The 21156-nt window shown below is 41.4% G+C and overlaps 1 protein-coding gene across 2 annotated transcripts in view; it reads left to right on the top strand.

The window, feature by feature from the left end:
- The first annotated feature begins 202 nt into the window (after positions 1-202).
- ppp1r13b (protein phosphatase 1 regulatory subunit 13B) overlaps positions 203-21156 on the top strand; it is a 53229-nt gene continuing 32275 nt past the window's right edge. The window contains exons 1-3 of one of the 2 annotated variants that reach the window (XM_033027052.1): positions 203-749; positions 12679-12826; positions 18336-18455. In XM_033027052.1, coding sequence (XP_032882943.1) covers positions 741-749; positions 12679-12826; positions 18336-18455 — 277 coding nt within the window. In that variant the 5' untranslated portion in view covers positions 203-740. The remainder of the gene's footprint in view (positions 750-12678; positions 12827-18335; positions 18456-21156) is intronic. The other variant, XM_033027053.1, reaches the window with a different exon arrangement.

Here is a 21156-nt window from a genome sequence, read left to right on the forward strand (position 1 = left end):
TCGCCAGCAGGATCTTTGATCACCAGCGCACAGCAATTGGTTTCAGCGAAGAAGACGGGGTGCGGCAATTATCAGATTCCGAGCAAAGAGTCTGAAGAAGGGTCTCGATCCGAAATGGCATTTCTTTCTTTTCTCACGGGATGCTGCCTGACCCACTGAGTTACTCCAGCATTTTGTGTATAAATATCTTCGGTATCAACCAAGTACCTGCTGTTCCTTCCTACATTGAGCCGATAGCGCTTTGTGCTGGCTGGGTGACGGTGTGAAATCGGAGCGGCGAGCATCGCTCCCTCTCCCACTTGCACCCCGCCCACCCGCCCAATTAGCGATGACGCGACGAGCCGGGGAGGTCAGCTGACCGGGCTCGGGCCTGGCGCCGCCGAGTGTTGAGGGGCATCGCTCGCGAGTGTGGGCGCCTGCGCGCAACCCGGTGGCCGTCGACCGAGGGCGTGAAATCGGAGCCTGTGACTGAGAGGCGCTTCCCCTCGTCCGAACGACGGCTGCTAACCCACTTTCGTCGATTGGAGCACGTACCTTTCATTTTCCTTCTTTAAATCGCCGCCCCCTTCCCCTCCACTTGGAGTGAAGCCAGCAGCGGCCTGGAGTTGGACTCGTGTCCCAGGCAGATCAACCCCTCAACACCCAGCTACCTACCTGCTGGCGGCCGCTGAGGTCGACCAGGGAACACAACAAATTGTTTTTTTTATTTGTATCGTGGGATTTCACTGAGACCTCCAAAAATGATGCCGGTGAGTATTTGACGGCTTGGATTTACCAACGTGAGCAGACATGATTGCAGCTTCACAATCCTTTTCCAAAATATTCTCTCACCCACGGAGGTGAGATCAAAGACACGGTGTCTAACAAAAATACTAAGAGAAATAGTATAGATAACTAATTTTCACCCGATTGTTGTATGTTATTTGGATATCGTTAAATGACTGCCTACATTTTAATTTCAAAAACATTTAAAAGAAATTCACAATCGCCTGCCCTCAGTGAAACCATGATTAATGTACTTGTAATTTATTTTCTAAAATGTTTCTGCGTAACTTTGATTAATATTGAAGATTTTAAACGTTGGACAAAATACTGAGCAACTCAAATAAGAACTGTGAAATTGATATAAGGTTATTACAGATAGTTAAAACTTTAGGAGTGGAAAAGTAGAAATTATTGATTGCAAGGATTGTAAATTCGATTTATTCTGGATTTACAAAACATTTTGTGTTATGATGTTCTTGATATGCGAGCAAATAAAACTAAAATGACTGGTTCTGATTAAAAGTAGAATGGGAGGATTGTCAGCATTATATCATAATTTATCACCTGGTGAGACCGCACCTGGAGTATTGTTTGCAATTTTGGTCCTCTAATTTGAGGAAGGACATTATTACCATTGAGGGAGTGTAGCGTAGGTTCACCAGGTACTATTTCTATGGTACATTATATTACTATCAGAAATGTGGAAATACATGAACAGTATTGTAAGATTCATTAGTTATAATTCTCTTTGATGAGGCAAGTTGTATAAAATTGCATAATATATTTGTAGCCTATATTCATTAACGTTGTGAAATTCAGTAATTTCATTCCTGCATAGGGTCTTAAACCTGAAACGTTAACTCACTCTTTTCCCAGAAGCTGCCTCAGCTGCTAAGTGTTTTTTTAGCATTATCTGTTTTTATTTATACCTCCCTTCATCTATACTTTAAAAAAAATCATGGACTGTTTGTGGAGCAGATAGTAACTGATTATTTGGTAGTAACTGATTATATAGAGAGTAGCTTTTTATATACAGTTATTTTAATTTGTGCTTTTAGTAAGTGGCGCAAAAACAAGTAAACAAAATGCCTTTTTTGACGACCCTGTTTATTTAATTTCTTTCTCTTTTCTTCAATCTATTTAAAACTGCTATACCATCACTTCAACAGAAAATGTAGGCAGAGGACAAGCTGAACTATTCCATTATATTTGGGAAAAGTAGTGAAGAGATTCTATTATTTGTGTACTTTAATGTTGCTTCATTGTGTCCCTTTTTCTCATTGATTTTCTGTTTGTAGAAATATGTGGTTTATTGATACTATTATTTGGGACTGATAAGATACATAGTTTGCGTATTGCTGACGTTTTCTGTTCCTGAGAGCAAAAGATATATAAACTGTTAGTACAGACTTGATACAATGTTGTCATCTCAAAGATTGACTTCCATTGATGCTTGCCTCTCCTGCTGAGTTTCTCTAGAAGATTTTTTTTTAAATTACAGCACCTTGTCTGTGATCCAATCTGTCTTTCAAAGGTATCTATAAACAAAAATAGTTTGTCCAATTCTTCCAGAAATCTATAGTTTATGTGAAAAAAATGATAACCTATGAAAGCGCATTACAGATGTATCCTAGAAAGCAGGTTTATGTGGTTGCATCGTAGCTTGGTTTTTGGAACAGCTCTGACCAAGACTGAGAAATTGCATAGAGTTGTAGATGTAGCCCACCCAATCACACAGACCGGACTTCCCACCTTTGACTCCGCCTACGCCACTCTGCCTCGGAAAAGCAGCCACCTGGCAGAAACTTGTACACCACTAGACTTGGGAACAGCTTCTTCCCCTCTTGTATCCGGCTTCTGAACAGTCCTTCCATAAGCTAGGGTACAGTCCAATTTACCTCTACCACATTGTTGACATTGGACTTTGTCTATAGAGCTGATGTGCTACAATGCTGAGAATTATTTGGTGCTTTATATATTGTACCTGAGCTTGAATTGATTGTATTTTTGTTTAGTATATCTGATCTGTTTGGGTAGCAGGCTAAACAAAGCTTTTCACTGTATTTCAGTACATGCGACTACAATAAACCTATACCTAAAGTGAAGGGGATGGATAAGAGATGTGTAGTCTGAGAAAGATGGACGGTCTTTTATTTGTGATGGGGATTTTGTTGGCAGCTAGAATATTAGTAATACCCAATGTTCACTCGTGTTCTGACCAATTCTACAGACTAAATTATTTCTCCTCGCTGGTCAGTGATGAGGAATTTCTTGCCTATTTTTGTGAGTGATGTGGATATCAAAACAACAGGGTATACGTTCAAGGTGAGAGAAAAGAGGTTTAAAGGGGATTTGAGAAGATAAATTTTTACAGGCAGTGGTGGAGTCAGATCCTATCACTGCATATAACAGACATTTAGACAGACAATTTAATGGGCAGGGCGTCGAAGTGTAACATGCGCTACAATGCTAAGAAGTATATTCCAGACTTTCCCTTTGCTCCACCTATCCTACTTCAGTTTGACTTGATTGTATTTATGTATGGTATGTCTGATTTCTTTGGATAACATACAAAACAAAGCTTTCCTATGTATCCCAGTACACGTGACAAGTTTTCTAAGGTTTAAAATGTGGATCTCCTTCAACTCCAATTGAGCCATCGTCAAATGTATATATAAATCTAAGCCAAATTACTTGGTTATGAATATAATGCGTTTCTATTTCTGATATAGAGGTGATATAGATATAAAACCGGGAAAATTGTTTTGATATTTATTACTAGTTTTGAAGGACATGGTTTAATAATTGCATCAAGTTATGTCTTGCATGATTTAGCAAAGACGGATCAATGAGTGTGCTAAAAAATTATCTAATTCTTTGGGATGGAAGTTATAGGAAATGGGGGAAATTTGCCGGCTTTTACTCGCAAATCAGGAAGCTTGGGACTCTGGAACAGTGCAGAAATCCTATATAAGTAGTCTTGAGTTCCACTGGCAATTTTGCTGGCTATGCACCAACACATAGGAGTCCAGCGGCCTAGCATGGACTTGCATCGAGTTTTTTCTTCAGTTACACTGGGGAGCTTGTCCACTATACCATGCCAGATCTAACCTTAGTCTGCTGTGCGTCACTGGTTAAATATTTGGAATGCTATTAAGGAAGTAAGAGTTTTAGAAACTAGTAATACAATTTAAGCAAAGTTGCTTGTTTTTTTGGAAAAGGTTTGACCAATTTATTAGACCTTGGAAATGGATCTAGCCGGGTAGTCAAAGAAGAACCAGTGAGTGAACCGTATTTACATTTCTACAATTCATTCATTTGAGGTGCCATAAAAGGATATAGGTCGCCTCAAGGTTATGAACAAACTTATGTACATGTGAACAGGTGTTTTGGTGGGCTGGTGGAATGCCTGCGACTGCAAGGCTATGGGAATCCTCTGCCACGTGGAACTCTGCTTGCAGCTATCTTACTGACTTGCAAACTGTCCGGAATACGAAGAGGTCACGGGACAGAACCCTGCCATACCCTGGGGAAGATTTGGACTATAAACGATAGGGACTCATTCTAGTAAGGTAAAGTTATCTGTTACCTAACAGAAAAATAGCTATTACTGGGAAATGAAATATAAATCTGATCAAACAGAATCGTTGGAGAGAGAAATAATTAATGTTTCAGGTGGATGACCTTCCCTCAGACCTAACTCATTCAGCTACTAATTTGTCTCAGAAATTGTTTACAGATTTCAAAAATTTAATATTACATTATTGTGCCAAGGTAGAAAAATAAGATGCCGTTTCTCAAGTTTATGTTGATCTTTCATTGTAATGTCATAGGAAGCCAATGACAGTCAGCATGAATGTATGAAGGGAGAGGAAGGTTCACTTTGAAAATGGAATTAATAGAATTTTCAATTGAATGGATATAAATTAGCTAAGAGGGTAGAATAAATGGAACGAGTAAAGGCAGTAAAGTTATCAGGGTGGATAACCTGATTGTGGATATTGAGAAGAAGGAAGTGGCTAATGTTTAGTTGGTGGCGAGAACATGTTGGAGGAAAGGAGGTCAGTGGCCTGATGTTCAGTGGTGAGCCAATAGTCCAGAGAGATGTATGAGGTAGTGTCAGAGTTAATCAGTCTTTGCAAGATAGAAATCAGTTTAAGAACAACAACTATACTGTCTTTATCTGGCCACGTTGAGGCTGGTTTTCTGTGATGTTTGAGGGGGATAAGGTAAAGGTGAGTGATTAACTTGAGAATTGTCTATATCTTGCAGTAAACAATGAATGGTTGCAGAGAGAGTAAGAGACTAGAGGGAGGCATCAGGAAAATTGAGAATTTGGGGGATGGGAGAATGTTTCCACAGTCTGAAGTCAAAACTCCTGGCTAAGGAAGAAAAGGTGCCATTGTGTGGAGCTCAGAACTAATTGACATGAGGATTTGGGGAATGAAGCTCTGAGGACTGGTCATTTGGAATTGAAAGGACAATGACAACATAGCACAAGGCATTGTAACAAACAATCAGATGGAGGAACTCGTCTGAAGAATTCCTCAGTCTGAAGAAGGGTCTCGACCCGAAACTTCACCCATTCCTTCTCTCCAGAGATGCTGCCTGTCCTGCTGAGTTACTCCAGCATTTTGTGTCCAGATGGAGGAAATTAGCAGGACAAGCAGCATCGGTGGGGGAAGGAATTGTTGACATTTTTGGTTGAAATCCTGCTGTAGGGAGGACGATGAGACGGGGCAATAAATGAAGGATAATGTCAGATAGGGAGAGGTGTGTAGTTGAGAGAAACTGGCAAGTGGATGATAAATCGAGGCAAAAAAGAGCCGATGATGTTGGTGGAGATAGCGTGGAGGGGTGGGGTGGGGTGTAGTGGAAGTGATGAGCAGGACAACAAAGGCTATTGGTGCTGGAATCTGATAAGCAAGGAATGTGATAACATTAACTCCTCGGGGAGAGGTGAATGACGGGTGGAAGCAGAACCACATGGGAAAGGGGAGGGAGCCAGTGAGTAAAATGGAACATTTGTGCCTACATTTAAAAAAATAAGTCTGTTCACCATGCAATTCCATGTATTGGAATCTCAAGAGTGTTTTATTGTCATATGTACCAGATAGGACAATGAAATTCTTACTTGCTGCAGCACAAGAGAATATGTAAACGTAGTACATAACGGGGGAAAAAAAGTTCAGTGTGTATATATGCACACATACTCAATAAATAAAATATAGTATAATAATAGTCTGTTGTAGTTCAGAGCTTATTTGTTGTCGTGTTTAATAGCCTGATGGCTGTAGGGAAGAAGCTGTTCCTGAACCTGGACGTTACAGTTTTCAGGCTCCTGTACCTTCTTCCTGATGGCAACGGTGAAATTAGTGTGTGGCCAGGATGGTGTGGATCTTTGATGTTAGCTGCCTTCGATAGATCCCTTCGATGGTGGGGAGGTCAGAGCCTGTGATGGACTGGGCAGTGGTCACAATTTTTTGTAGACTTTTTCGCTCCTGGACGTTCAAGTTGCCGAACCAGGTCACGATGCAACCAGTTAGAATGCTCTCTACCGTGCACCTGGAGAAGTTTAGGAGAATCCTCTTCGACATGCCGATTTTTTTGCAATCTTTTCCGCTCCTGGATGTTCCTTTTTGTAGCATCTATCGGGAATCATTGTGAAAATCTTTACACCACAACCATTGGTTCTACTTTACGTACTCTTATAGACAAATCTTCAAAGGACTCTAATAAATTTAGGAAACTAAATTTCTACCCTGGATCATTTTATTAATCTTCTCAACATATATTTTACTTTGGAAGATTCCATGATGTTATCGACTTCTGATCCCAGGCTAACTGGTCAGTAGCTCTCTGTTTTTCTCTTCCTCTCAAATAGTGGGATTATATTTTCTACCCTCCAATCTGCAAATATGGTTAGAGAATCCATAGAATTTTGGAGGAAGAAAACCAAAGTATATAATATTTCTGTAGGTGCCTCTCAAAACAGATGTAGATCATCCAGTCTTTGGGATTCATCCCTTTTGAGGCTCATTACCCAGTTTATTTTGAGCCAATAATTTATTTTACTTCCTTTCTTTTATTAGATCATTTGTCCTTCTGAGAGATTTTTAGAAGACATCAAAAACTTTTCTTCAATTTCCTTATTCCCTATTGGGGGGTTGCATGTAAGGTCACTGGGTCATAGGGCTTAAAGCACAGAGCCGCTCAATCCATCTGGAGGACATCGCAGCTTCCGGTATATGTTGTTAATACACAAAACGCGCCCTTTCCTACCTGTTAAAACCCGCCAAAATGGTGAATCGCCCATGGTTCTGAAGTGGGTTTTTCCCAGCAAAAAGAAAACGCTTCTGAAACTAAATTTATCAGTAAAAAAATCTCCAGACTTACGAGTGGTGCGTGGAAAAGTAAGTCTTCCATCATTATGCTATTGAGATGTATAATTTGGCAAATAATTAAATGTCCTGACAGCTTAAACACCCACACCCTTTCAATAGGATATTGTAAATTTGCTGAGGTTGATTATGTCCAATTAACAGCTAACAATTATGCCATTCCTTGGCTTGCATCTGAGTAAAATGTAATTCAAAACCGACGTATAGTTTGCGTTTTTTATTTATTTTAATATTTTTAATGAAATATTTTGCTTCGGAGGCATTTTCTTTTTGTATGTAAAAACCCACTTGAGAACCATGGGCGATTTAAAAATTTTACAGCCAGATTTATCACTTCTGAAACTTTTTAGATGCCAAAGGAATCAAGAAAAAAACCGCAAATAATGCCTTAGTTGATGAAATGCAGTGAGCAAACGGCCAATGTTCACCAAGCACTTTGGCTGTTGTTGTCCCTTCAACTCTCGCTTCTACCATCATTTCTCCTCACTTTTGGAATTCTGAAGTAGGATAAATGTCTTTCACGCTTATCCCGATTTCCATAATTATTTACAGCACAAATTGACCATTTTGGCAGGTTTTAACGGGCCCGCTACGCTGGAAACAATGATCAGTGCTTACCTGCGGTTCATCGCGTGTACTCCAGTTGGCGTAGCGTAGCAGCAGTACGGGTTATGGGTCGTGACCCGACTGCCGTGCAACCTCCCTATAATAAATTATCTGTTGCTGTAAAGGACCACATTTTCCCCTGCTAGTCATTTCCTTTTACACCAGCTTTTAATAGCATTTATTTTTCTTATTAGTTTGCTCTCATTCTCTCATTGGATGGGAAGAGATTTGCATTTTAGAAATCCACACTTTCTGCAGGAAAAATAAGTCAAGCTTGTATTAAAATAATTCTCCACTACATTGACCCGACATGTCAGTTAAATTAGGAAAATAGGAAATTACTGTTGAAGTGCTCCTACTTCTCAAAGCCAAATGCAAAATGTATTGGGGGAAAGTAGGTTTCCTACAAGGCGAAATCAGAAGGCAGCTCAAATGTCAGCGAAGCATCACTCCCTGACGAGCTCAATGTGTTTTACGCACGCTTTGACAGGGAGAACACTGATGTGCCTTGTCGAGCCCCCATTCGCCGTGATGGTATTTCGGTCACAGTCACATCAGAAAATCCTTCATAGGTGTGAACCCGCGGAAAGCGCCTGGACCTGATGGTATACCCGGTCGTGTTATTAAAAACCTGTGTGGACCAACTGGCTGGAGTTTTTATGGACATTTTCAACCTCTCACTTCTGAGGTCTGAGGTTCCCACCTGCTTTAAAAGGGCATCAATAATACCGATGCCCCAAGAAGAGCAAGGTGATGTGCCTCAACGACTATCGACCAGTGGCACTAACGTCTGTGGTGATGAAGTGCTTTGAAAGGCTGATCATGGCGCAAATCAACTCGTATCTCGACAAAAACTTGGACCCACTGCAGTTCGCTTACCGCCACAACAGATCAACGGTGGATGCGATCTCGCTGGCTCTCCACTCCACTCTGGACCACTTGGCAACAAAAACGCATATGTCAGGCTGTAATTCATTGACTACAGCTCGGCATTTAATATAATCATCCCCTCCAAGCTGGTTACCAAACTCGCAGAACTGGGTCTCCGCGCATCCCTCTGCAATTGGATCCTCGACTTCCTCATTCACAGACCACAGTCTGTTCGTATTGGTGGAAATGTGTCAGCCTCGATAACAATCAGTACGGGAGCACCTCGAAGCTGCGTGCTCAGCCCCCTGCTGTACTCGCTCTATACTCATGACTGCGTAGCTGGTCATAGTGCGAACTCCATTATCAAGTTCGCCGACGACACCACTGTTGTGGGACATACCACTGATGGAGACGAGTCAGAATATAGAAGTGAGATCGACCGATTGACCAAATGGTGCCAGCACAATAACCTGGCTCTCAACATCAGCAAAACCAAGGAACTGATTGTGAACTTTGGAAGGGGTAGGATGGGGACCACAGTCCCGTTTATATCAACGGGTCAATGGTGGAAAGGGTCAAGAGCTTCAAATTCCTGGGCATGCATATCTCTGAAGATCTTTCCTGGTCCCAGAACACTGATGCAATTATAAAGAAAACACATCAGCGCCTCTACTTCCTGAGAAGATTACGGAGTCAGTATGTCAAGGAGGACTCTCTCGAACTTCTACAGGTCCACAGCAGAGAACATGCTGACCGGGTGCACTTTTTCTGCGCGTGTGTGTGCGTGAGCGCGTGTGTCTGTCTGTGTGTGTCTGTCTGTCTGTGTTCAATGGTATATGGACACACTGATCTGTTCTGTATTTATGCCTACAATATTCTGTTGTGCTGAAGCAAAGCAAGAATTTCATTTTTCCTATCTAGGACACATGACAATAAACTCTCTTGAATCTTCTCGTTTGTGCTGTAACTTGTATGTAATTTGTGTGCTGAGTTGAACAATAAACGGAGTCTTGCCAGTTGAACAATAAACTGCATTCATTTGAAGTTACTGATTACTACTGGCTGCAATATAGGATTCCAGCTTATGGAAATATTCCTTTTGTGAATAAGTCAAGGCAGATTTTACTTAAAGAATTTTATTTCATTACGTATACCTAGTGTATAAACAGATGATAATTTTTGCAACTGTTGTAATGCCACCAGAACACCACACATGGGGTGGGGGAGAAGCATTTTGCAAATAGTGCCTTTTTACCTGTCACGAACATGATGGTTTTGGAACGTTTTTAAAGTGTACAAAATTTCAAAAAAGGCAGTGTAACATTCCACATTCATGACTAGCCTCCCATCTTCAGCACTCTAATTTAAACATATCCCAATTCTGCCCATGTCCTATTCACTGTGCTTGCTACCTCTGTGTCTGCCAACATGAGTAACAGCTTGTTCTTGGTTATTGACCTGTTCATAGCTATAATTTCTTGAGGCTTACCAGGATATCTGGTCAGTTGTATTCATCGTATTTTAGTCGTACAACATGGCAAGCTGAGTCTGCGCTGACTATCAACCACTCATTTTTATTCTTTTTTTGCACGTCCGGCGTTAATCCAATTTTTTACATTTTCCTCTCATCACCAACAGCTCAAATGCCACAGTCAGCATTAGAGGTTGGGATTGAGCCAGAGGCTCTGGCTCATAGGCTGGCTGTACTAACGTGCTGCCCAGATTTTGTTAGTTATCAAATTAATTAATCTCGACAACAGAACACAATATTTTCTAAAACTCCTTTTCCCTTTAGCTCTTTAAAACCATTTTCTTTGACCAAATTTTATCATCTGCCCATATGCACCCTCATTTTATTTGATAGTATAATTTAGAAATGTTTTGGGATATTTAACTGCCTTCGGTGTTCTATAAATGCAGTTGACAAGCAAAACATTGCATTTTTTTTTCAACATGAAAGCCAAAGTAAAACTTCTATGGTAGGTCAAAATGCATCTCTTTTTTTAAATTTGTGTTTGGAATTCCCAGTCCTAATGTAAATTGTAGAATTGGAGCTTGGCACTCAATGTGGGACATGTTTATTTTCTTGGTATTTTGATTATATACCTCTGGGTTGGGAATGTAGGATCAACATCCGGCATTAGGTGTTCTGGAGTGCATGTTGCCAAACTAACAGTTTTTGGCTCGGCTATATTTTTTTCCCCACTTTCCAAAACGGCATTTTTGTTAAACCCCAACATGAGAGAACTTGCTACGAGTCAAAATGTGGGACTTTCTCTTTATATAAAAATAAAATTCCAAAATGGATGTCAGAATAGGGTGAACTTGATAAGCCTTTAGATTCAGGTCATCTTATCGGTACTGAATGCAAAAGCATGCTTGTTGATTCTTGTATGGCAAATATTTGATTGGCTGTTAAACTGATTAAATCTGAGTTTGGTAAAGAGGTATGAGCTTTATCCTTGGAACACGCCTCCAATCCACTTCTATCATTCCCCCCCTTTATAGTTTTTCCTTTTGAGTTGTTACTGCAAACCACATGACTTGTTTTGTTGCAATAGTTGAATTAAATAAGTTGAGATAGAAATTTTGGCTGAACAAGAAAATTGGACATAAATTCTTTCGAGAGTAAGGGAAATTTTAGCCATGGCAAGATAAAGTGTAAGTATTGAGTAATTCTTTGAGCAACTATAATTTTACCTAGAAGTTTATGAATGCTTGCTTTGTCTCGTTGAAATGCCTTCAAACAGAAGTTTACATTTTTTTTTAATCGCCATTGTCAACTATTGGCAGTCTTAGTGGTTTGGCATAGCACAGTTTTAAACAGTGTGTGGTCCTGTTATTGTTTGTCTAGTGAATCCTTCATTTTGTGAAGTCTTTGAAGTGTGTGGTGCATTTTAATAATGTCAGTACAATTTGGTTGAGTTTTCCCCTGATTAGTATGCCGTCTTAAGTTATGCTGGTATGTGCAGTACTTTTGTCCCCTCACACTTGAAAGCCAAAGTGTCGTAAATAATATATTTTTGTAAACATCAATTTTCAACATTACACCAGAAGTGGCAAAAGCATTTTTTTTCCAACTTTCTATTCCCCTACATTAGAGTTTGAAGGTTGCCAGCTTGCCACATAGGGGTAAAACTGACTTTAGGCTTCAGCTACCCATTATAGAAACAGTCCAACTTTAGTGTTAATTTCTATTGGCTTCTATTAACTCCTTTTTAATTTGGTTTATTACAAAGAGAAGGGGGAGAGGTGGAATTACAGTATAAGCATTTATTGAATCAAATTCATTCAAACTGATTTTTTTAACGTAGTTTGTATAAATTGAAAATTAAGATAATCCAAACTTACTGATACTGCTCTCTAATGTTACTGGGATCAGATGTTTGGATTTTAAGAAATATATTTTACAAACTACTCGACTAGAACCAGCCTATGCCAGTATTTTTATTTAAATTGATTTTTTGTTGATTGGTGTGTATAATAGAGAAGAGCATTGTTCTTGTAAGTCGCTGCTAATATTAACATTCCAGAGCACATAAAATAATGTGTAATTGTTAACGTTTTAGTTGCTTTGCTGATGTACGGAATCCTTTGGTGGACCTCGTTATATCCGTATAAACATTTTGTAAGCATTTATGGCAATTGCTGGTCTTGCTGAGCTGGCTATCCTACAGATTTTAATACCTATATATATTGGGAGACATTCCCATTATTCTGAAATGTCTTTTGCCGTACACTTTTAACATTATTCTTCCAGGTGCATCCAGTTGAAATTAGCACAGCTCTATTTGAGGGAATGCATTGTGTCAATATAAACTGGTTTGTCAACTTTTTTGACATGTATATGGGTGCACACTGAATGTATTTCTCTACATTTGATAGCGGTACGCCCTATTTATGTGATCAAATATATACATGTGTTTTGATATGTTCTGACTTTTTCAATGTGTGGTAGCTTGGTATTTTTCAGAAACGTTACCAGAAAAGGTAAATACTGATCTTATATTTAAAATTATCCTTTTTTGTTTTGCAGATGCTATTAACTGTTTACTTGAGCAACAATGAGCAGGGTTTCACGGAAGTTCCAATAACTCCGGAAACAACATGCCGTGATGTTGTTGAATTTTGCAAAGAACCAGGCGAGATTGGTTGCCACTTGGCTGAAGTGTGGCGAGGGAATGGTATGTTTTGCACTTGTATGCCATTATATCATCTGTATAACAATACCTTTTTATTGTATGTTTGCCCCTCTTCCTTCCCCATCCCCTCCTTTTCATTGGCGATTCACTGTAGATAAGTAAATTATCTTACAACTTGTAAAAAAACGTTAAAAAAAAAAAAAGCGCACAATCCTCCGACATTTTCGCCACCTCCAACGGATCCCACCACTAGCTACATCTTCCCATCCCCACCCCTTTCTGCTTTCCACAGTGACCGATCCCTCCGCAACTCCCTGGTCAACTTTCCCCAGCAACCGCAGGAGATGCAACACCTGTTCCTATACCTCCCCCATCGACTCAGTCCAAGGACCCCAACAGTCTTTTCAGGTGAGGCAGAGGTTCACTTGCACCTCCTCCAACCTCATCTACTGTATCCGCTGTTCTGAGTGTGGACTCCTGTATATCGGCGAGACCAAGCGCAGGCTCGGCAATCGTTTTGCTGAACACCACTGCTCAGTCCGCCTAAACTTACCTGATCTCCCAGTTGCTCAACACTTTACGCCCCCCTCCCTCCCATTTCCACACTGACCTTTCAGTCCTGGGCCTCCATTGTCAGAGCGAGGCCCGCGCAAATTGGAGGAACGGCACCTCATATTTCGCTTGGGTAGCTTACATCCCGGCGGTATGAACATTGACTTCTCTAACTTCAAGTAGCCCTTGCTTTCCCCCTCTCTCGCTCTCTCTCTCTCTCTCTCTCTCTCTCTCTCTGTCCCCTCCCCCTTCCTAGTTCTCCTACCAGTTTTACTGTCTCCTACTACATTTTATCTCTGTACTCCCCACTCCCCTGACATCAGTCTGAAGAAGGGTCTCGACCCGAAACTTCACCCATTCCTTCTCTCCAGAGATGCTGCCTGTCCCGCTGACTTACTCCAGCATTTTGCGTCTATCGTAAATTATCAGACCTCTGTCACCAACTGACAGACAGAGGCTTTAATCAATTCACATGTTCAATCCTTTTAGAACTGGAGTGATCAATAAGCTCCAGAGTGTCTTAAATCTTTGCACTGTAAACTTTCTGGAGCAGGAGACCAAAAGTTAACATGGAAAATAGTAGAACTCGGTGAACCATGTAATTACTGGCTGTTGGGTGGTACATTTGGGTAGCAATTAACCCTTGAAAGGAATATTTGCAATTATGGAAAGTTTTGGTTCGGTTGACGGATGATGTTTCTAGGTGGATGTTCCAAAGCTACGGTTGATTTTGGGGAATACCTTGGGTACATATTTACTCTGAGTTGTTAGAATGTGGATCTTGTTATTAGATGAATTAATTGGTCATTTATCCCACTTCCCATTAAATATTATTTGGCGAAAGAAGAACTAAGTGGTATCATACAGTTAGGCTTGGTTATTATTTAGCAAATGGTATTGTTCCTCCTTTCCCAAAAGACAGTCTGGATTGTCATGGAAATGGTACCATCTGACTGGATGAGTTAAATGAAAATGAATAATGCATTAGCCATGTGGCAATATGTACCAAAAAATTACTTTTATTCAGACAAGAGATGGAAAATATTAGTTTTAATAGGACTTATTTGCAGAATTCAGTAGGCGTACTAATTTATCATGAGTGGAAGTCGGCTTAAACTACATAATACTTTGTAAAAAAAATTCTGCTAATAATGGTAGCAACGTGTAGCGCTGACTGGGAACCAGCTGCTTCCTCAAAAGTAAGTCGTCATTATTCAGCAGGATCCAGACAGTGAAAAAATAGCACTTTACCCAGTTTGATTTTCCCCTCCATCACATCCAGGCTGGAAAAAGAACAGACTCTTGGAGCAGGCTGACTGTCTGAAATCTCTACATGCCCATCATGCTTCAAGTTCTCTGGCCACTAATTTGGGATTGTATGCGTTGCTTCACTCTGTATGTTAAACTTGTACAGCTTCCGTTCTCCTGCTCTGTTGTACTAAGACAACCATCTGATAAGAAGAGATACTTGGTCTGTGAAGCACTAAACAAGGTGGTATTCAACACTAATGGCCCAAACCATTAGTGGAGTAACATTTTTATATTGCAGTCTTCAAAAATGAACTTTTAAATGGGCTATAAAAAATATTAATAGTCCTATGTGATGTAAAAATCTATTGCAGTGCATTTGATGCAAGTATATTGAAGGGATAGAAACATAGAAATTAGGTGCAGGAGTAGGCCATTTGGCCCTTCGAGCCTGCACCGCCATTCAATATGATCATGGCTGATCATCCAACTCAGTATCCCGTACCTGCCTTCTCTCCATACCCTCTGATCCCCTTAGCCACAAGGGCCACATCTAACTCCCTCTTAAATATAGCCAATGAACTGGCCTCGACTACCCTCTGTGGCAGGGAGTTCCAGAGATTCACCACTCTCTGTGTGAAAAAAGTTCTTCTCATCTCGGTTTTAAAGGATTTCCCCCTTATCCTTAAGCTGTGACCCCTTGTCCTGGACTTCCCCAACATCGGGAGCAATCTTCCTGCACCTAGCCTGTCCAACCCCTTAAGAATTTTGTAAGTTTCTATAAGATCCCCTCTCAATCTCCTAAATTCTAGAGAGTATAAACCAAGTCTATCCAGTCTTTCTTCATAAGACAGTCCTGACATCCCAGGAATCAGTCTGGTGAACCTTCTCTGCACTTCCTCTATGGCAATAATGTCCTTCCTCAGATTTGGAGACCAAAACTGTACGCAATACTCCAGGTGTGGTCTCACCAAGACCCTGTACAACTGCAGTAGAACCTCCCTGCTCCTATACTCAAAATGTTGACTTTTGTTTATAAAATGCTAGTGTGCCTAAACACAACAGTTCCATTCCTAAGAATAATTGTCAGTGGGGGGAAAAGAGAATTAAGTACAAGAGAGCTTCAGGCTCGTAATAACAAAATCATTTTTCCCTGCAGGATTTTCAAAGTTGACGTTTTTTTTAATAGCTAATTTATTTGTTACTGCAACTTTAATGTAAATACATATCATTTAATAGAGTACCACTACACAAGATACAATAGAAACAATGGCGTGACAATTTCAGATAGCCTCGGGTGAAAGTAGCGACTGTGTTCTGAAGGGACAAGTGTCTGATCACTGCAGGGAAATCATGTGGAAACTCCTCCCCCCCCCCCCCCCCACCCACAACCACTGAATTTTATTTTATTGCTTGATGATTTCCTAAGTAACTTTGGTGGTTTTCTAGTTCCCAGTCAAAGCCGCCACGGCCAGATATAAAAACAGCTTATTTTCCACAAGCAGTAGCTCTACTCAACAACCAAAAGTCTGTAGCCTCCTTTTGCTCTGGTATTTTATTTCATTCTTCACATATTTAAATTATTATGTTTTATTCTTAATTGTTTACTGTATATTGTGTTATTACTTGCACCAAGGCAAATTCCTTGTATGTATACATACTTGGCTAATAAAATGTATTCAGTTCAATTCAATCACATTATAACTAGTTAGTCCTGTGTGATCCAAATGGTGTTCCTAATTCATCAATTGTGTTTCATCCTATTTGTATTATGGAAACTCGTTATAGGAGAACTACCTGTATCTGCTAGAATATCTAGAAACATAGAAACATAGAAATTAGGTGCAGGAGTAGGCCATTCGGCCCTTCGAGCCTGCACCGCCATTCAATATGATCATGGCTGATCATCCAACTCAGTATCCCGTACCTGCCTCATATATTTAAAACACTGCTTGAAAATGTAAGGGCTTAAAGGTTTGAGTGAGCAAGAGATTGTTTAAACTAGTTAGCTTCAAAATGACCTGTATGTTGCAGCATTTGTAATGATAATGAACCATGCTTGGGATATGATTCAGTGTGATTGGAGAGAGGTAATCATCCAGTACTTTAATCTGATTTGCCATTCTAATGAATAGCTTGCATTGGACAATCCAGTCCTTTTGCTTGGAGTTGTGTTAATTCTTCTTCTTCTTCGCGTCCGTTGCAATCTCAGATGTCGTTCTGCCAGTATCTGACGCAGGTCACAGCTGGTCGGGTCGGTTCAGCCAGGTCCTGGGGGCTGCACTGGGGGGCGTCGTCACACTCCAGTAGGTGGGACATTGTCTGTACTGCTCCACAGCTGCATGTGTCTTCTGCCTGGTAGTTCCATGCTTTCATAAGTGCTTTGCACCTCCCCTGCTCCACTCGTAATCTGTTGAGGGTCTTCCAGGTTGGCCATGGATGGTCGTGCCCGCTGGCGAGGCATTCAGTCGGAGTGATTCCTCTCTCCATCCAGTCGTGGGCTCGTGTGTTGAGCTGGTTCCATTCATCTTTCCAGATGTTGGTCCTTGCTGTTTCTTTGGTTGCCTGGAGAGGTGGGACTGTCTGCAAGAAACTGGCTCTGGATTTCAGTTGGGGTGGAGGTACTGTGTGTCCGTGCAGGGGGTGCCTGGTATCGATCTCCTGTGCTCTCCGCTCGTCTTGGGCGACGATGGATCGTCTGATATGGGGGGGGGGGGGGGGGCAATACCAGCTAGGGCATAGAGCCACGGGACTGGCGTTGTCTTTATGCATCCCGTGATAATGCGGCAGGTGTCGTTGAGGGCTGTGTCAACCAGTTTGGTGTGGTGGGAGCGGCTCCAGCTTGAGCACGCGTATTCAGCTGTGGAGAAGCACAGGGCTAGGGCAGTTGCACGGATGGTTGGTGGATCAGCGCCCCACTTTGAGTTTACCAGTTTGCGCAGGATGTTGCGAGTGTTGACCTTGGCTTTGGTGTTCTGAAGGTGGGTTTTGAAAGAGAGTGTCCTGTCGAGTGTGACTCTGAGGTACACGGGGTGGAAGTGGTTGGAGAGTTTGTGGCCATCCCATGAGACGCTCAGTTGTTTTCCTGCATCTCGATTTTTAAGATTGTTAATTGATTCCATACCAAAAGACATTTTGGTGGATCTCCTCATTGTTGCTGTTAAAATACTTTTCAGAACTAACTCTTTGGTGCTGGATGCTTTGAATAAATAGATTCTTGGTAGAAGTCTATTTGCATGTATCTACAGTATAATTTGAATTTAGAATACCTATAGTGAAAAGCTATTTTCCATAGCAGCACTAGCATCTGCAATATTTTGTTTACCAAGTTCAAAAACTAAATTGCCCGAATCTTGTTTTTTTTTTCCCATTGCATCCTTTCTTCTTCATTGAAGTGAAAAGGCTTGCTCTTCATGTGCCAGGTCTGTTCCAATATGTTCCCCAGCAAAATAAAAGTTAAACTTCAGCACGGGAGGAGTCCAGCAAACAAATAGTTGTGATGTTTGGCCAGCAAATTTTCAAATTCCTGCTTTGCAGATGCATCCCAAACTTCTGTTTGCAGGTTAAATGGTGGTGGTTCAGAAAATTTCAGGCAATTGATGCCATCAGAACCACTTGAATTATTGGGCTGTAATTTACTTCTCTTGTATTGTACCAGGGAAAGGGTAAGGATGCATTCTGTGGCCAAATACAATTCTCAAGTTTGTTTTTGCAGTACTTTGGGACTAATGCTCTCTTTTTCCTGTGACAGAGCGTGCTATTCCTTCTGATTATCTGATGTATGAACATCTGCAGAAATGGGGGCCTCGCAGAGAGGAAGTGAAATTCTTTCTACGACATGAGGATTCACCCAATGAGAGTAGTGAACAAAGTAAGTGAAAACTGAACACTTTTAAAACTGTGAATATGAGGTGAACAATGGGAGCTGAACCTTTTAAGTTTCAAGGCTCTGTTACAGAGAAGTTTAAAGATGCAAGTCACCTGTGAGAAGGTTTTGCTTTTATAGAAGCAGGCAAGAGATCATTTGGTCTATTGTGGAAGGGTCCTGACATGAAACATTACCGATCCTTGTTCTCCATAGATGCTACCTCACCTGCTGAGTTACCCCACAGCCTTCTGTCCTTTCATTTGGTCTATTGCTTACTCTGGTTTTTAATCTAAATCTCCAGCATTTTGTGTCTACATTCAGTTCATCTCCCTGGCTTTTCACAATAGTGTTTTAATCTGACTTTGGTTACTTTTTAGGATGTACATTTTGAATGAAGTGCCTGAGTATCATGGGATTTTGGTGATTGCAGCAAGAGAAACACTTTCTATTACAAGATCATTTGACCCATTGGTGTAAAATAGATCAAATATTAATGTGAAATGCCATGCCCGTTCATATTTTTCTTGAAGATGATTGAAGCGAAAACCTGATGGGATATAGAACAGACCTCAAATGCCTATTCCTTTTCTCCAGAAATGCTGCCTGACATCTATGTCATCCCATTGCTGTATCAGATATCAGAATAAAACAAAGTTGAAGGAAATAACTTAGACCTTTTACAGCCATTCTGAAAGCTTCATTTCCACTTTTGTTGGGATTTTTGCGTCTTTGTGTTTCTAACAATATCCAGATTGTTACCTCTTTATTTGGATGATCATAGTAATATAGCACAGAAATAGGCCCTTTGGCTAACTTGGTGATGCCCGCCAAGATTCCTATCTGAGCTCATCTCATTTGCCCCTACCCCTTTAAATCTTTTCTAAACTTTTATCTGTATAATTGTTTCAATTATTGATCATTTTGAGTTGGTACACTTGTATATTGCATCTCCTACATTCTGTAAACATAGATACAAAATGCGTTTCTGATCTGGAAGGGTTCTGACCCAAAACTATTTCTTTTTCTGCAGAGCTGCTGTCTGACCTGCTGAGTTACTCTAGCATTTTGCGTATCTTCACAGAATATAGGAGATGGAATATACTATTTTGGGTTTCATATTTGAACTTGTCTCATCACACTGCGACTTCAATTTAAATAAAACATAGATTTTTCATTTATTTTTTTATTTTTCCCAACTCATACTATTATGCAGTCACTTAATTATAGATCTGAAGAACTGGACCAGAGGATTGTTCCTCCAGCAATTTTGTTGGTGCTCCATTCCGCACTAAGGTGTTAACTCGGGTGGAGCCAACGCTGATACATATGTCTCGTGCTCAAGCCTACTTAAGGCAAAAGAGTAGATATATAGACCAAGAGTCACGATAGTAGAATGGGTGCTACAAGGATCGTTGCTTGGGGCTCCGGTATGTGGATTGATAAAGGAACCAATCATATTGAGTAGTTAATTCTGACAAAGATGAGGCATGGGGTGGGTGAAAGACTGAGGACAGTCTGTTAATAGTTAAGTGAGTGGATGGAAATTTCACAGATGGAGTATAAAGTTGGTTATGAAAATAGATATTTGAATGGATGGAGGCTCTTGAATGTTGCATTGCAAAAGCACTTGGGTATCCTCATTTGTGAATCACAAAGTTAGTATGGTGATTTTGCAAGACTAAAGCGACAATGGTATTACAAAAGTGATGAAGCATAAAAGTGAATTGCATTTCTGGCAAGATTCACTTTGGATCTCTGCTAGGATTGTCTTGACAGTGAAGATTGGGCCTATGTTTACCAGGAGCTTAGAATGAGGCAATCTCATCGGTATAGCAAAGATTCTGAGGAAATGTTCCCCTTTTGGAGAGAACATCTAGAACTATGGGCATGTTTCAGAATAATGGGTTGTCAATTTAAGAGCAGACAAGGTAGACCTTTTTTCCCCCCGTATGGTTTTTTAGCATTGAGCTATGGAGATCGCTTTATTGAATACTAGACCAAGTGCAGACCCGTTGGGTCTGTTTCCCCAACGGCGTTTGCGGGGGGGGTGGGGGGTTGAGGGGAGGGAGGGGAGAGGAGGAGGAGGAAACGGGATAGATTTGGGAGGGAAAGGAGAGCGGGGTAGGGGGTGAGAGATGGGGAGAGAGATTTCGGGGAGGGGGGATGGGGAAGATGGGGAGGAGGGAGAGGGGTGGGGGAGAGAGGGGAAAGAGTGGGGAGGGAGAGTGGAGGGGAAGGGGGAGAGAAGTGGAAGAGTGGGGAGGGAGGGAGCGGTAGGGGGAGTGATGTACCTGCCTTCTCTCCATAACCCCTGATCCGTTTAGCCAACGCAGCCGTTCCCTACCCGTAGCCCCCACTGGGGGGGGGTGGGGGGCGGCATCACACACACTAACCACCCCCACACACAGAGTTGGAAAAGTGTATAAAGACCGTTCCCTACCTGTAGCCCCCAGCGGAGACGTGGTCGTCGAAGTCGGGTTCCGGCCGTCTTAAAATAACGTATCTTGAAGTCGTCGAAGTCGGGTCCGTCTCGGCAACGCGGGGGGGGGGGGGGGGGGGGGGGGGTGGCGGGGCGGCATCACACACACGAAGCATCCCCACACACAGAGCCTTAAAAGTGTAATGCCCCAACGCAGCCGTTGCCTACCCGCAGCCCTCACGGGAGACGTGGTCTTCGAAGTAGAGCCGTTTCCGAAAGGCCGTT

Source organism: Amblyraja radiata, chromosome 9 (genome assembly GCF_010909765.2).
Source record: "Amblyraja radiata isolate CabotCenter1 chromosome 9, sAmbRad1.1.pri, whole genome shotgun sequence".
Classification (NCBI taxonomy): domain Eukaryota; kingdom Metazoa; phylum Chordata; class Chondrichthyes; order Rajiformes; family Rajidae; genus Amblyraja; species Amblyraja radiata.